The 15,404-nt window shown below is 43.3% G+C and overlaps 1 protein-coding gene across 1 annotated transcript; it reads left to right on the top strand.

Moving 5' to 3' along the window:
* The first annotated feature begins 11,535 nt into the window (after nt 1-11,535).
* On the top strand, nt 11,536-15,060 carry TMEM30B (transmembrane protein 30B). The gene has a single exon (XM_039240785.1). The coding sequence runs from the start codon at nt 11,637-11,639 to the stop codon at nt 12,696-12,698; it is 1,062 nt and encodes a 353-aa protein (XP_039096716.1). The 5' UTR covers nt 11,536-11,636; the 3' UTR covers nt 12,699-15,060.
* Nucleotides 15,061-15,404: the final 344 nt, after the last annotated feature.

The following is a 15,404-nucleotide window of genomic DNA, read 5'->3' as shown; positions in this document are numbered from 1 at the left end:
GAGACAGCGTGAGCAGGGGAGGGTCAGAGAGAGAGGGAGTCACAGACTGAAACAGGCTCCAGGCTCTGAGCTGGCAGTCAGCACAGAGCCCGATGCGGGGCTCGAACCCACGAACCGCGAGATCATGACCCGAACCAAAGTCGGACGCCCAACCGACTAAGCCACCCAGGCGCCCCAGCCACAGCAACTTCTTACTTGACATGTCTCCAGAGGCAAGGCAAACAAAACCAAAAGTGAACTATTGGGAGCTTCTTCACAGTGAGGGAAACAATTAGCAAAACTAAAAGGCAACCGACAGAATGAGAGAAGATATTTGGAAATGACATATCAGATAAAGGGTTAGTATCCAAAATCTATAAAGAACTTATCAAACTCAACTCCCAAAAAACAAATAATCCAGTAAAGAAATATGCAAAAAACATGAATAGTCACCTTTCCAAATAAGACACATTAAAAAATGCTCAACATCACTCATCATCAGGGAAATACACATCAAAACCACAATGAGATACCCCCTCACACCTGTCAGAATGGCTAAAATTAACAATCAGGCAACGACAAATGTTGGCAAAGATGCAGAGAAAGAGGAATCCCTTTGTACTGCTGGTGGGAATGCAAACTAGCGCAGCCACTCGGAAAACAGTATGGAGGTTCCTCAAAAAATTAAAAAGAGAACTACCCTATCTGTGACCTAGCAATTGCACTACCAGGTATTTATCCAAAGGATACAGGAGTGCTGATTCAGAAAAGCACATACACCCCAATGTTTATAGCAGCACTACTGACAATAGCCAAAGTATGGAAAGAGCCGAAATGTCCATCAACTGATGAATGGATAAAGAAGATGTGGTACACACACATACAGACACACTGGAATATTACTTGGCAATCAAAAAGAATGAAATCTTGTCATTTGCAACAATGTGGATGGAACTAGACGGTATTATGCTAAGCGAAATAAGTCAGTCAAAGACAAATATTATATGATTTCACTCAAGTGGAATTTAAGATACAAAGCGGAAAAATATAAGGGAAGAGAAGCAAAAACAATATAAAAACAGAGAGGGAGACAAACCATAAGACACTCATAAATACCAAGAACAAACTGAGGGTTGCTGGCAGGGTGTTGGTGGGGGAAGGGCTAAAGGGGTGAGGGGCATTAAGGAGGACACTGTTGGGATGAGCAGTGGGTGTATATGTAAGAGATTAATCACTAAATTTTATTCCTGAAAAAATAAAGTAAAATGATGCCAAAAAATAAAGATGCAAAAAAAATGGAGCTAAATTAAACTCTTGGAGAAGATTGATCTGCCACAGATCCCTTTAATAGAGAGCTTTGATATTAGTTAATTTATTTGCTAAAAAGGGATTTTTACCTTCGGCTGTTTTGACAACCAAATGATTTGTGTTTCTTGGCAAGTGACATGTGTTTGTACAACTAGACAGAGGGAGTTCTGCCATATCAGTGTTGGGGTGAGGCATCATGTCCCAAAGTGGATGGAAAGATGACCTGAGGTGGGCTGTGTGAACCTACAGGGAGGGCACAGTGGGAGGTCTTTCTCCTGCTTCTGGAAGGAAGACGTGGGACCAGTCCTTCACAAGCCCATCAACAAGCTTTGTTGCTGTCATCCTTGATCCCCAGCTCACCAGGCTTTTGGGCTCTGGGGTGCTGTCCCTGTCATAGTCATTTAAAATGAGGTAAAAAGGGCCTGCAGAGAGCCAGATGCATCTGCTTTTGGCACCAGATGGCAGGCCCTCTAAGAAGTTAGAGTTCTATCGGTCCACGTAGCTGTGGTCAATCAAGCATTCTGGATTTTCCCCAACAGATTCTTGTTGCCATCTTTGGAGATTAATAAAGATTACTTTACATTTGACTAATTTTGCAACTTCCCATTTCCACTCTCTGATCACCTGTAGCCATAAAACACAGGGATCTTCATACATACACGTTATTCCTGCAGAACTTTAAAAAATGAGTTATTACATGGTTTTGTGAATAGATGGGGAAGAGCCCTTGTTGGCATTTAATAGAAATTTCTCTTTATTGACTGGACCAGAGTTTAATCTATCATTTTCTTCCTAAGGGCAATCACTTACTCCTCTCCTAATTTACTAGGTGGTCTATCTAAAATGCATGTCACTTTCCTGCTTGAAAAATTGTAAGTTCTGGGATTCTTGGGCCAATGTTCTATACAAAATAAGCTGTAGGCACAGCTATTCCACCACTGATCATTATTAAACTCTTTGTCAACATTGTGGTATAATCTGATAAGAAAAACTTAAGAGTGTTTGCAGCTTTTATTGATCTTTCCATAATCTTTGATTCTGAGGACTGAAATCAGTTATAAAACAAGATACTCAGTACTCATTCTCTGGGCCTTTTCCCACCCTCAGCCACAAGGCTTATAAAGAACCTGCCCTTCATGCCACTGTGTTTCAAGGTCAGGAGTAACAATCCATTGATGGATCAGAAACAGCATTTTTTCAATACCAGGATTAGAGAGATGGGCTTTCTCTGGCACATCAATGCCAGATTTTCTTTAGTATCAAGAACCACAATGGCATTAATACAGAGCGGATCCTGTCTACTATTATCACAAAGAAAAGCTAGTTGCTCTGATTCCAAAATATCAACTTTTTAGTTTTATATATATTACATTTAAAAAAAAATTTTTTTTAATGTTTTATTTATTTCTAGGAGAGAGAGAGAGAGAGACAGCGTGAGCAGGGGAGGGTCAGAGAGAAAGGGAGTCACAGACTCTGAAACAGGCTCCAGGCTCTGAGCTGGCAGTCAGCACAGAGCCCGACGCAGGGCTCTAACCCACGAACCGTGAGATCATGACCTAAGCGAAAGTCAGACGCTTAACCAACTAAGCCACCCAGGCACCCCTATATATTACATTTTTAAACTTAGGTATATGCTTCTCAGTATAAAAAGCTAGATGTTCAGTGAGTGATTTACTGAGATTTGTTTTTGGATAAAATAGATGTTTGGTTATCAGAGACTGACTTTTTTTTCAAGCTAAAATCACTGAGGCTGTACTGTATCATCTTGTTAGAGCAAACACCAAATTATTTCTTAAGGAGAAGGTGAGCACTAACAGTCCTTTCTTAGCCTACCTCCAAGTGGAGGTGCGGTGGCCTTCTGTCCACCATATGTCATTGTCAAACACCTCAGATTTAATAAGAAGTTGTCAACCCTCCCTAGCTTGCTTGATTATTAAAACATATGGCTCTGAGTTTAACTGGCAACATTAGAAGTCCATGCTTTAGGAACTTATAAGGATGGTTAATCTTGGAACTCACTGCTGCTCCTTGACTATTGAAAACTTTGGGAGATGAGCATTATCTATGGTAGATTACCTGAGAGATAGCAGTGTATCCATTCTTTTATGTCAGTGTTTTTCAAATTTCTTTTTTAACCGTAGAATCCTTGTTCAACTGTATCTTTCTAGAAGCCCAGGGCCAGAGAATAGGATGCAGGGAAGGGATGGGAAGCTTGACGTCCCACCATCGATCAGGCCCTCAGAGCACAGCTTGGAAACCATTTCTAGATCCTCTAACATGAATCCACAGACACTGGGGCAAAGAACCACAGAGTCGCACACCCAGACTGGATCACAGAGCCTCCCTAGAATGCCTTCAGGGACTTGTGCTTTGACCAAACACCGTTATATCTCACTTTGGCAGACCTTGGAAGAAACAGTCCTAGGAAATGGCCACAGTATTTACTCCAAAGATATTGTTAAAGATATTGTTTACCTGGTTTTACAACACCTTCTCTGGGAGAACCCCAAGGAGAAAATGTTTCCTGTTCTTTGCGCCTGAAATCATTTAAATTCTTCTGGGCTGCTGGTTTGTTTTTCTCTCATGAATGCAGTGATCCATCATTCTCTCTTTGCGCTGGCCACTAGAAAGCTTAAGAAGAAATCGTGAAGACCACCTTGAACAAGCCACAGGCTTTCATGACAGGTGCTTCTTGAACCAGTTTCTCTCTCAGCTTCTGCTTATTTTATGAAATAAAATAAGCCTTCACTCTTTTACTTTGAAGGATATTTTGTATGTCGTTCTATTGCATATTTCAAAGCCACTCTCAATCCTTTAAAAAAAATCATGATTTTTAAGTAAGCAAATACTTTAATAAGAACATCTACCAACTGAAGCCATGTACAAAAGAAGGAGACCAGAATGATGAGAGGCGAAATCCAGCAAGGACCAGGTCAAGGAACTAAGTATGCATGGTGTGGAAATAAAAATCTTGAGATGAACACAATAGCCACCTTCAGAGTTCTTAAAGAGCAAGGAGTAAGTTTATTATGTATCATTCCAGAGAATGAACTTAGAATATATGATAGTCATTACTAAAAAAGCTGTTGAGTACTTAGAACTGGAAAAGGAGTGGACTATACAAAATGGTGAGTTCTCTGTCACAAGAAGTGTTCAAGCAGAGCCCAAAAGATTTCCTAGCTGGGAAGTTACAAAGGAATGGTAGATGCCATTTGAATGCTTACCCAGACTGCACCTTCCCTCCTTTGGAAGAGCCCCTTCAACCCTTCCTGAGGCGTTTAATGTAGGCAGTCATGTGTGTGTCATGAGACCTTTCCTCACCCCTGCCACAATAGACTGAACTAGGGCTGGACCCCTGACCCAACCTGGAGTCTCTCTTGAATGAAAGAACATGTCTGCTGGAGTCAGGAGGAACTGTAAGGTGACCCAGCACTGGTACTCAAGTCAGAGCGGGGACAACCCAAAGCCATGCAAGGCCCATGACTTGGAGGATTAAAACTAAGAGTGTTGCTAACAAAGGTGGCCTGCTGAAGTACAGAGAGAAGCAGGGACAAACAATTCAGGGAGGGGGGAGGGTACGGGGAGCTGCCTGATGACGTTCTATTCCTGTGAGAGCCAGATCTATTTCCTTCAGTACCTTCCTTGTGCGAGATTCCTCATCCCTGAACAATAGCCACCCCTTTACTTAACATTAGCTTGGGTTTCTGTTCCTTGCATTGCAGAAATCCTTACAGAAATCAAGGAGAATTCCCCAAAAGGATTATGAGGCTGGAGTAGATTAGTGGCTCCCAAAGATGGGTGATCATCAGATTGCTCTGAGTATGCTTCCTTGCACCAGCCCCTGGGGATTATGATTTAGTGCAAAGGGCAGATGGAATGTATATTTTTAGACACTGCTCCTCAGCTAGCCTTAATTATTGCTACTTGGCCAGTTTGGAAACCACCGGATAAGGTATCATCTAGGATCCTGGTCCCTTTAAGATTCCTAAACTTGGGTTTAGAATTTGACACAATGCAGCCATCATCATGGTACTTTTCCTACAGAAAGAAGACTACAATTTTAAACACAACCACCACAAATTCAGATTTACTATTCAGAGAGAATGGCCAGGAGCCCCCGCAAACTTCCATGGATATACAATCTCCAGATTGAACGTTAACAAGTCAATATTGATCAGCACACATGACAAGTTCAAGTTCCCATGGTGTTTGGCCAAGGTATTTAAACATTTGAATCAGTGATCTAGATAATGGAATTCAAAGTATGTTCATTCAGTTTACTGATGCTATCCAAGAGAAGAGCATCTAAGCACATCTTTCTTAGGGACCTCCAGTTTTCCTAAGATGTCAGCCCTCCCTCCCCAGCTTATTATGACTGTTAGAACATATGGCTCTGCCCTCTCACGACAGCAGACATCTACTTTATTTCATTTCACAACATAACTTTTTGAAAAAATTTAAATGCTTTGCTACGTATTCCTAATATACAAGTGAAACTTCCTAAAGTTTCAAATAGATATTGTCACTGTGAAAGGGAAAGCTAGTATGTATATTATAGTCTTCAGTGAGGCCATCCCCAGACCAGTGAGTTTCACCTTCCCAGGGACAGAGGGATGGCAGAGGAGGGTGGGTGGCCTCTAGCCTCGACAGATTTGCTGGTTCCACAGACACTGCTCGGCTTTAGTGTCTCCTCCCTCCCCTAGTCCTCAGCCTGGGATGGGAGTGTTATACCCCCTCCCATCTTTCATACTGGATAGTTCAATTCCAGTTGTGATTTAATTTTTCTCATTCCAGAGCTCTTCCTTCCCCTCGGTCTCAGTTCTCTCACTCACATTTTGGGCCTTTCTCCTACCAACTCACCAAGCATACCCTCTTCTACCAAACTCCAATCATACAGTTCAAGTCCAATCCCAACCTGGCTGGTTTATGGCCATCCCATACCTAAAGTCAATGCCGCTTCACACCTATCTCATTTTCCTTTATGCTGCCTCCTGCAGCTCTTCTCACAACTGACCTCCACTGTTTCTCAATAAATTAGCGACAAGAGGACCCACACACTGCAGCAAGGAGCACAGAAAATTCCTGTCTCTCTTTTGTACTTCCAGTGCTTTTAGTGACAGTTAACTGAAGTTGCTTTGTATCTTCCACTAGGGGGTACCAACTCATAATTTTTGAAACAGGAAGTCTGCTGAATAAAGTTTCTAATGAAAAATGAAGTCCAGGCACAGTGAATTGTTTAAAACTTTTCTGAACACATGCTGTAATTTTATGAAGCAATTTAATTTGATTCCTTTTAAATAAAAGCTGCCCCATGGGCAGAATAATAGGCAACAATCCTGAGTAGTATAAACTTACGTAAGGGAATGCCAATTAAAAACCCTGGCTCTATTACAGTAAGATATATAGTCATGAATTAAATGAAATAAACGCAAAAACTGAATATAGCCAGACCAGTGAAGCTATTTTTACTTTAGTAAGAGAAATAGGCATGCTAAACAAAAGTTGGCTTCAAAAATAATAGCTTTTGTTAAACAAAAATAAGCCAACTCATATGTTCTGGGATTCTCCATGAGTGGCATGTAATTCTCTTATCTTTGGAGTATAAGATGTGCAATACTAAAAACTGGCTCAAGGTTAAAGTGTTTTGGGTTCTTTTGGGAGGAAGTATGCCCAGGCATTATAATGTAGTGGTTGAAAATGCAGGATGTAAGAATTAAGCTGGCCTTCAACTTCCTGATCTCCCATTGACCTCCATGAGAATTTGGTCAGCCTCCATTTCCTTAGCCTAAATCTTAGTTTTGCATCAGCTCACTAAGTTTAATAATAGTACTTCCCATATAAGTTTGTGTTGCGGATTAGATGAGATAATGTATATAAAGCACTTATAGAGTGGCCTACAGTAAGTACTCAATAAATGCTAACTATTCAATGAGTTGGTATAAAGAAAACCTCTCGAGATAACTAAGAACAGAAATCTTTGCATTGAAAGAGATAGTGGGGCACTTGGGTCACTCATTCGGTTAAGCTTCTGACTCCTGTTCTCAGCTCAGGTCTTGATCTCAGGGCCCTGAGTTCAAGCCCCACATTGGGCTCCTCACTGGGAGTGAAGCCCACTTAAAAAAAAAAAAAGAAGAAGAATGAGATATTCACTACCATTTTGGCAAACACACTCATGCAGATAAGCAATCAGGAAACCAGGGTAGTTAAGCAATCCGACAAGGTCATTTATTCCTGAGGAACTCTAGAGTAGAACTTGGACTTCCTTAGAGTCAAGCAGCATTCTTTCCACTATCCTATACTGCTTCCCCTTTAGCATATTCTGTGGTTAACAATTGGTTTTGTTGGCAAAATTTTGGTGAACGTGGCAAAGTTCACATTCCTATGGCTGTGTCAGAGATTCTAGGAGTATGTATCTTTAAATAGTTTGACTTTTAAGCCCCTTTCCTACTTTTAGAAATTTATCCTAAGGAAAGAGCTTAAAAGAAAGGTTATATGCAGAAAGATGTCCACTATGATATTCTTCGGAATACTGAAAAACGGGAAATAATCTATTTGCCCCGCAATACAAGAGGATTTAATGTGGTAGACCCATGAATTTGGGGACCATTTAAAAATGTATGAAGACTACAAAGAAACATGGAAAATATTTATTTTATTACTTATTCCAAAAGAAGGTAACTTAACAAGCAGAATGATAATTGTATCTTTATAATATTCTACCACTTAGAAATTTAATATTTCTATGGATAAAATAGAAAATGAAGTAATTTGGGGAGTATTGTGATTGCAAATGACTTTTTCTTTCATGTTGAATTCTCTTCATAATAAAGAGATGCAATAAAGAATTGTTTAGAATGAGCTCGTTTCTTCACTTTGTTGGTACTGAGAAGAGTTTACGGGATCCAAAGTGTCCTTTATGCACCACGACAATGTGTATAATCAAATGAAAGACACAAGATCAGAACCTTCATTATACAATGAATTTCGAGGGGCACAATGACGTATATCAATCCTTGACCTCTTGGAACTTCCAAGACGGTGGAGGAAATGGGACACACACATAGATCTCAGCACTACTCCACTTCCAAAATCTTTAACGCCCCATCTTATACCAGCACTTTTTCTCTCCCAGCTTTCATGCCACCTGCTCCACGATCATTAGGACTGCCAGTCTCTGGTCTCTGTTTCCTTTAGATGCACCAGTTTGGTTTCATTTTCCCTGCCACTCAGCTTAATAAGGCATATCACTTTAGCCCCCTCTGTCACAAGAACAGCACCTATCTTGAGCCTTTATCTTTTCAATTCACCTGCCTTGAAAAACCCCATCCACTGGACATGTTCAATCACTTGCCTTTTCTCAGCCTGGGTGGCAGGACTCCCCCAGGCAAAGCCACTCAACACGCTCCTGGGCAGTCCCCTCTCCCTCTCCTCTCTCTTCTCTTTGGAGATGACTTTGCATTTTACTGCCTGGAAGAAATTATTCAATGAAAGCTTTCTTCTCTTGAGCTGAGCCCAAAGCCCAGTCGCATTACGCATCCATCCTTGTGCCATGTCCTCCAATTTCAGAGGTGAGGTGACCCTGCACCTGTTCTCTGGACCCACTGCCTGCTCCTATCTTTGTACCATCCAGTATCACCCATCTGCAACCTTGCCTGAACCATTATCTTTTTCCCCCAGAATAAGCATGTGTCTGCCATCTACCAAAAAACCTTTCCTTTGAGATACATACTCTTCTAAATGACTACAACCTGTCTTTCTCCTTGCCTGCTCCCCACATTTCTAGAGTTGTTCTACCTTGGCTGTCTCCACTTTCCCTTTCCCTCATCTGATAGAGCCTGACTCTTCCTCCAACCCCAACACCCCAAACTGTTCCCACAGAAGTTGCATGCAATGGCTCCTTATCATTTCGTATCACACTTGAACCCTCAGCTGTGTTTCACCCTGTTCACCATTCCCTGTCTTGAACTATTCTCTTCTCTTGGCCTGTAGAACACTCTGGTGTTAACCTTAATTAGCAGAATGAATACACCGCTGACTTCCATCCAGGGAGGGTAGAGCTGCTCAACAGGAGGGCTGGACTTTTAGGGGAGTAGGGGTGTGACAATTGTTAGGCTTAAGATCTGCTAGATTACGTTTGGAGGACTGATTTTTTCCCCTAGTTTTCCTACTTTTGGGTACTCTCTGTCAAGATGACCAATGCTTTGATGATAGAAGTGTGGGCGGAACTCAACCTTAATGATAACAGAGAACTGTTTGTTCTTTTATTGAAGAAAAGGTATAGTGGAGACTAGATCAGACTATAGGAACGTGTTGCCAATATTGGAATTTCCTCTTTGGGGTACAATTAGACATGAGGCAAGTGGAATTTGAGTCATCAAGGGCTCCTTCAGTAGCCTCTAACAGCTAAATCTTCCAACCTACATTCATCCCACTTAATAAGATAATGAATTTTTCATTATTAAAATAATTCTTCCTCTCTGTCCCTCCCTGATCGCACACCCTCTCTCAAAATAAATAAACTTAAAAAAATAAAATTTAAAAATAATAATTACTTTTTAATTTTAATTTCATTCTTGTACAATTTGATACTTGGCTATATACCGTCTATTGACTATTTTGTTTCTTTCTTACTTCGAAGTATTATATCCTCTATCACTGCTAATGCCATGAGGTCAAGGGTTCTTTTTAGTCTAATTCTCTCATGTCTTTTACAGTACTTACCATAGGGCTGACCGCTTGGGAGATGCTTTTAAAAAATTCCTGTTTAATTTAGCAAGGATTTTAACTTTCCAAATTTCAGTGGGCTTTGAACAACTTCTGAATGCAATATATTATTCTAGGTGCAAAAGTGTAATATAGAAAATATTTAAGTTATTTTATGAGCTGGAGAAGAGGCAGAAATCCCTCAATACCCAGGGAGGATTCAGCACAAAGCTGAAATGGCCTGATACGCCCTTGTGTACCAACCGTAGACATAAAAGCCACAATCCCAAGCAATATTCCAGATCTAATTTGGGCTCTCTCTCTACAATAAGCCCTATAAATCTTTGTAGTTCACCTCCTTAGGCCAAACATTCCCAAGTCCTTGGCTGTGGAGAGCAGCTAGGTCTTTTGGGACCTCGGACCAGACCTTTCTCCAGTCAGGTGAATAATCTGAAAAGAAAAGGAAATCACAGGTAGTCCGTTGCATTTTTATCCTTGTGTGTTTTTTTCACCAGCTATAGATATTTAAAGACTCGGAACCTCTTGTAGTCTTTGATTCTCTTTTTTAAGAGTCGCTTTATTTTTAGAGAACTTTCTACTTTTCTTAGCTTTGCAGCCAGATTGGTGCACCTGGCGGAAGTATCATTCTTCTTTTTGGAAAAAAAAAAAAAAAGCTAGAATTTGAATGCAGGCGTTGAATTAATAACAGATTTGTCGTAGTGTAATCTCTCGGCATGACAATTTGTGGTTAAAAGTTGACTGAAAGGGGGGCGCCTGGGTGGCTTAGTCGGTTAAGCGTCCGACTTTCGCTTAGGTCATGATCTCGCGGTTCGTGGGTTCGCGCCCCGCGTCGGGCTCTGTGCTGACTGCCAGCTCGGAGCCTGGAGCCTATTTCAGAGTCTGTGACTCCCTTTCTCTCTGACCCTCCCCTGCTCACGCTGTCGCTGTCTCTCTCTCTCTCTCTCTCTCTCTCCTAGAAATAAATAAAAAACATTAAAAAAAAAAAGTTGACTGAAAGGAGTCCATAAGCTAACCTACAAAGACAAGAGAGTCTAGAGTCTTCCCCCCCGCCCATAAGAGGATTGATAACCTGAAATCTTCAAGTCTCAAAGAGCCACGAGGCAATCTCTCGGACTTTGAGCTGGAGGCTGCAGCTCCGATGATCTCTGGGGGAAAACTGCCCTCGTCACTCGGCAGGCGGAAGCGAAGGTGGTACCTGAGCCAGGTATGAGCTCCCGAGAGGCAGCCTGGGGCCGCCACTCACGTCGGCGAGGAGGAGCTGGCGGCAGGACCCACCCAAACGGAGAGGAAACGCGAGCCTAGGACCCGCCAGGTGTGGAGACAAACGCCGGCCCGACTCACCTCCGAAGAGGCGGGGCGCGGCTGCCGATTACCGGCAGGGGCGGAGCCGCCCGGGATCACCTGGGCCGAGGCGGAACTGAGGGGTCGGGTCACCGCGCGTAGAACCCCGCGACTCACCTGTGCGGAGGCCGGGGGCGGGGTCAGCCCCCGCACTCCCCCAAGCCTGCGGAAACCTCGGCCGGGAGCAGCCCCCGGGCTAGCCGTGCGCGGAGGGGCGGCGCCCCCGGCTGGCCACCGCCCAGCGGCACTCGGCCGGTCCGCGCGTCCGTCCCGGCGCGGCCGCCATGACCTGGAGCGCCACGGCCCGGGGCGCCCACCAGCCCGACAACACCGCGTTCACGCAGCAGCGCCTCCCCGCCTGGCAGCCGCTGCTGTCGGCCAGCATCGCGCTGCCGCTCTTCTTCTGCGCGGGCCTGGCCTTCATCGGCTTGGGCCTGGGTCTCTTCTACTCCTCCAATGGCATCAAGGAGCTCGAGTACGACTACACCGGCAACCCGGGCACCGGCAACTGCTCCGTGTGCGCCCTGGAGGACCAGGGCCGCGCGCCGCCAATTCGCTGCTCGTGCTCCTGGTACTTCTCGCTGCCCGAACTCTTCCCAGGCCCGGTCTACCTCTACTACGAGCTGACCAACTTCTACCAAAATAACCGGCGCTACGGCGTGTCCCGCGACGACGCGCAGCTGAGCGGGCTGCCCAGCGCGCTGCGCCACCCGGCCAACGAGTGCGCCCCCTACCAGCGCAGCGCCACCGGCCTGCCCATCGCGCCCTGCGGCGCCATCGCCAACAGCCTCTTCAACGACACCTTCTCGCTGTGGCACCAGCGCCAGCCCGGCGAGCCCTACGTCGAGGTGCCGCTCGATCGCACCGGCATCGCCTGGTGGACCGATTGCCACGTCAAGTTCCGCAACCCGCCTCTGGTGAACGGCAGCCTGGCGCTGGCTTTCCACGGCACGGCGCCCCCGCCCAACTGGCACCGGCCGGTGTACGAGCTGAGCTCCGATCCCAACAACACCGGCTTCATCAACCAGGACTTTGTGGTGTGGATGCGCACCGCGGCGCTGCCCACATTCCGCAAGCTGTACGCGCGCATCCGCCAGGGCAACTACTCCGCCGGACTGCCGCGCGGCGCCTACCGCGTCAACATCACCTACAACTACCCGGTGCGAGCCTTCGGCGGCCACAAGCGCATCGTCTTCAGCAACATCTCCTGGATGGGCGGCAAGAATCCCTTCCTGGGCATCGCCTACCTGGTCGTGGGCTCCCTCTGCATCCTCATGGGCTTTGTCATGCTGGTGGTCTACATTCGCTACCAGGACCAGAGCGATGAAGAGGAAGACGAGGAATGATTCCTGCTCTCAAAGTACCCTTCCGGCTACTTGCCAAAACCCTTGCGAGTTTCGTAGGTTTCTCGCCCTCGATTCCAATCCCAATTCCAATTCCAACCTTTCCTCGCTTTTCCTCCTGTTGTGATGAGGGGACCAGAGGGACATATTAAACCCACTTGCTGGGGTGTTTGGATGGTAGAATGAGACATCTTGGCAAATTCTCCCCATCTTCACGATTTCCCGAGTTGACTGACCTCTTATGTTCTTAAAGTCGCATTTCAGCGTGGAAGGGACGGTGGAGATTCCTGTTCAACTTCTATTTGATGAAAAGACGGAGACCTAGATACATTAAATTACTTATTCAAGGTCACGTAGCTACTCGTTGGCTCCTGACTCTAACTTTTACCACTACAACAGTGGTTTTCTTGGGGGAGGGTGGAGGAGAGAGTGAAGCCCATAAATAACTTGCAGAGGTGTGGAGGGGTGGGAGAGAATATGTTTGTGAGAAATGTAGACAGATTAGGAGGCGCCGTCCCCAGCCTGGAGTGAGCCTCCTGAAGCTGTGTTTCTCCTGTATTCCCTCATATTTGGGAATCACCGTCCTGAATTAGGGAGCAAATAGAATACTGGCTATTTAATCCCTGTTTCCTCGTGTGTCTGAGGCTGGGCCTGAATCAGTCACGTGAGTCCAGCTTCTCAGGTAGTCATTTGTTCCCAGGGGCCGTGACTATCATAATGTTGCAAGTTTTGTCCACCGTCCTGCCTTCCATATAGAAAGCACTCCATGAGGATGAGTGAAAAAGAATTTGCTGTCTCTAGAAATCTGGCATACAGATTTGCAAAACAGGATTTGTATCAATTGACTTAATATTGGAGGTTTAAAGTGAACAAAACCACTTTGCCATATACTGTGTAGAAACTTGAAAATGCCAGGTCAGTTTGTACAGCTTGGAGTGAATGTTTTAACCTTAGAATCAGATAGATGGAAGGGGTCTCAGAGGGAAAATCATTTCCCTAAAGTCATACCTGTGTCTCTTGGCTCCTGACTCAGTCCTCTTCCTCATCTAAATTATTTTTTATGCTTAGAGAAAAAAGTTTTCCTTCATGCATATATTTTCCCTGGAGGCTAAGAAAAACTTTAATCTCTGTTCTCAAGTGAAGCATGCTTGTTTGTAGTAATTGTTTTAAAGGAATGCTTAGGAATATGGTCCTATATATTATCTAGAATCTTAAGACTTGTTTGAAACTTCAAGATAATTTTAAAGTCTGACTGCTGTAACATTATCCCAATGTATGGAAAGTTATTCTAAGCTATAGACTGCTTTTTAAAGAAACACCTTTTTACTGTAAAACAAAGCAAAACCAAAACTCCTTAGTGATATCATCTTAATCAGTTTATTTCTGGAAAGTAAACAATTATTTGGTATTCTGTCAGAATCCTCCAGTGCCTGCTTTCTATTATAGCTACTTCCCAGTTAATACTGTTTTTGTTCATGCCTGTAAGGTACTACGAGACCCTGATGTATTATTTTAGTAGCCGAAGAATATTGAATTGTATTGAATTATTTACATTAATTTTATTATACTCTGTTCTAGTTCTTTGAAAATTAATAATTGATGGACACTAGGAATGTTCACTGATCTCTGTCTCAGACCTTCTGGATCAGTTTTGATTTAATATTCTGTCCCACTATTTTACAAAAGCCAAAATATATTTTAGCAATTCTAATGTGTTGGCTTTCCAGTTCCAGAATGTGACACAATTTTATTGTCAGATTTCATATTGCGATTTTAGACTATGAAAGTATGGTCATTTTATGTATATAAGATAATTTTTTATGAATGTTTGATTGAGCAACTTACTAGCCTCGCTTTCTTTACGTTGGAGAAGAGAATTTACCACTTTCTTACTATGGTTGAGGGCGATCATGTATTTTGCTATCATTTTTACAATATTCAGCCCATTGCTCTAAAATGTTTAATGAGACTTCAAAACTTAAGGTGTTCTGATTAAATCAATGAATGTGGCTCCAGGCCCTATTCTCGGGGTTTTTGAAAGAGAAGAAAGGTTATGTTTGTCTTACCTTTGTTATCACATTTGCTTAATTCTTTTGAACTATGATCTTAAAGGCACAAACAGTACTAACCACTTTGTTCACGTGTTATTAGCAGGTTTTTATTGCAGCAAGAGAATCATCTTTCAAAAGAGTAAACTCAATGTTTCAGTGTTAACTTCCTAAAACACAATTTGAACTTATATGAACATCAGCATGTAATACGAATTAGATGATCTTCAACTGTTGCTTGAATTTGGTAAAATGTGGTCAATTTAAAAAATAATATGAAAATTTATTAAAGAATATGATTGTAGCAGTCTTCTCCATTTCTGCATTTTACACAGATTTCTAAATTGCAATTATGTACTGGGTATTTTGGACTCCAAAGCCTCAAAAACTTTCCAAACAAAAATGTGGAACGTTTTCCTGTGATGATTTGTGTGCTGTAGCATTTTGTTTGATATCTCAGGGTTCTAGCTGCGCTTGAATTTTCATGTTGTCTAGTAAATGCCTCTAGCTAGGGCTGTGTCTTCTGGAATGAGACAGAAAAGAGTGAGTCCTAACAACTGGACTGGAAATGTGCTTTGATCTGCCTTGTAAATTAAACCACAAACAAAAGAGAAACAAACGTGGTCAGTGGGAACTCCCAAAACAATAACAAGAAAGACTC

The sequence above is a fragment of the Hyaena hyaena genome, unplaced genomic scaffold (assembly GCF_003009895.1).
Source record: "Hyaena hyaena isolate Hyena2069 unplaced genomic scaffold, ASM300989v1 scaffold_181, whole genome shotgun sequence".
Classification (NCBI taxonomy): Eukaryota; Metazoa; Chordata; class Mammalia; order Carnivora; family Hyaenidae; genus Hyaena; species Hyaena hyaena.
The sequence above is the reverse complement of the archived record's forward strand: the minus strand, read 5'-3'. Positions and strand labels throughout refer to the sequence as shown.

Excerpts from the sequence above, each read along its gene's own strand:
- TMEM30B (XM_039240785.1), top strand. The coding sequence starts at position 11,637 with ATGACCTGGAGCGCCACGGCCCGGGGCGCCCACCAGCCCGACAACACC.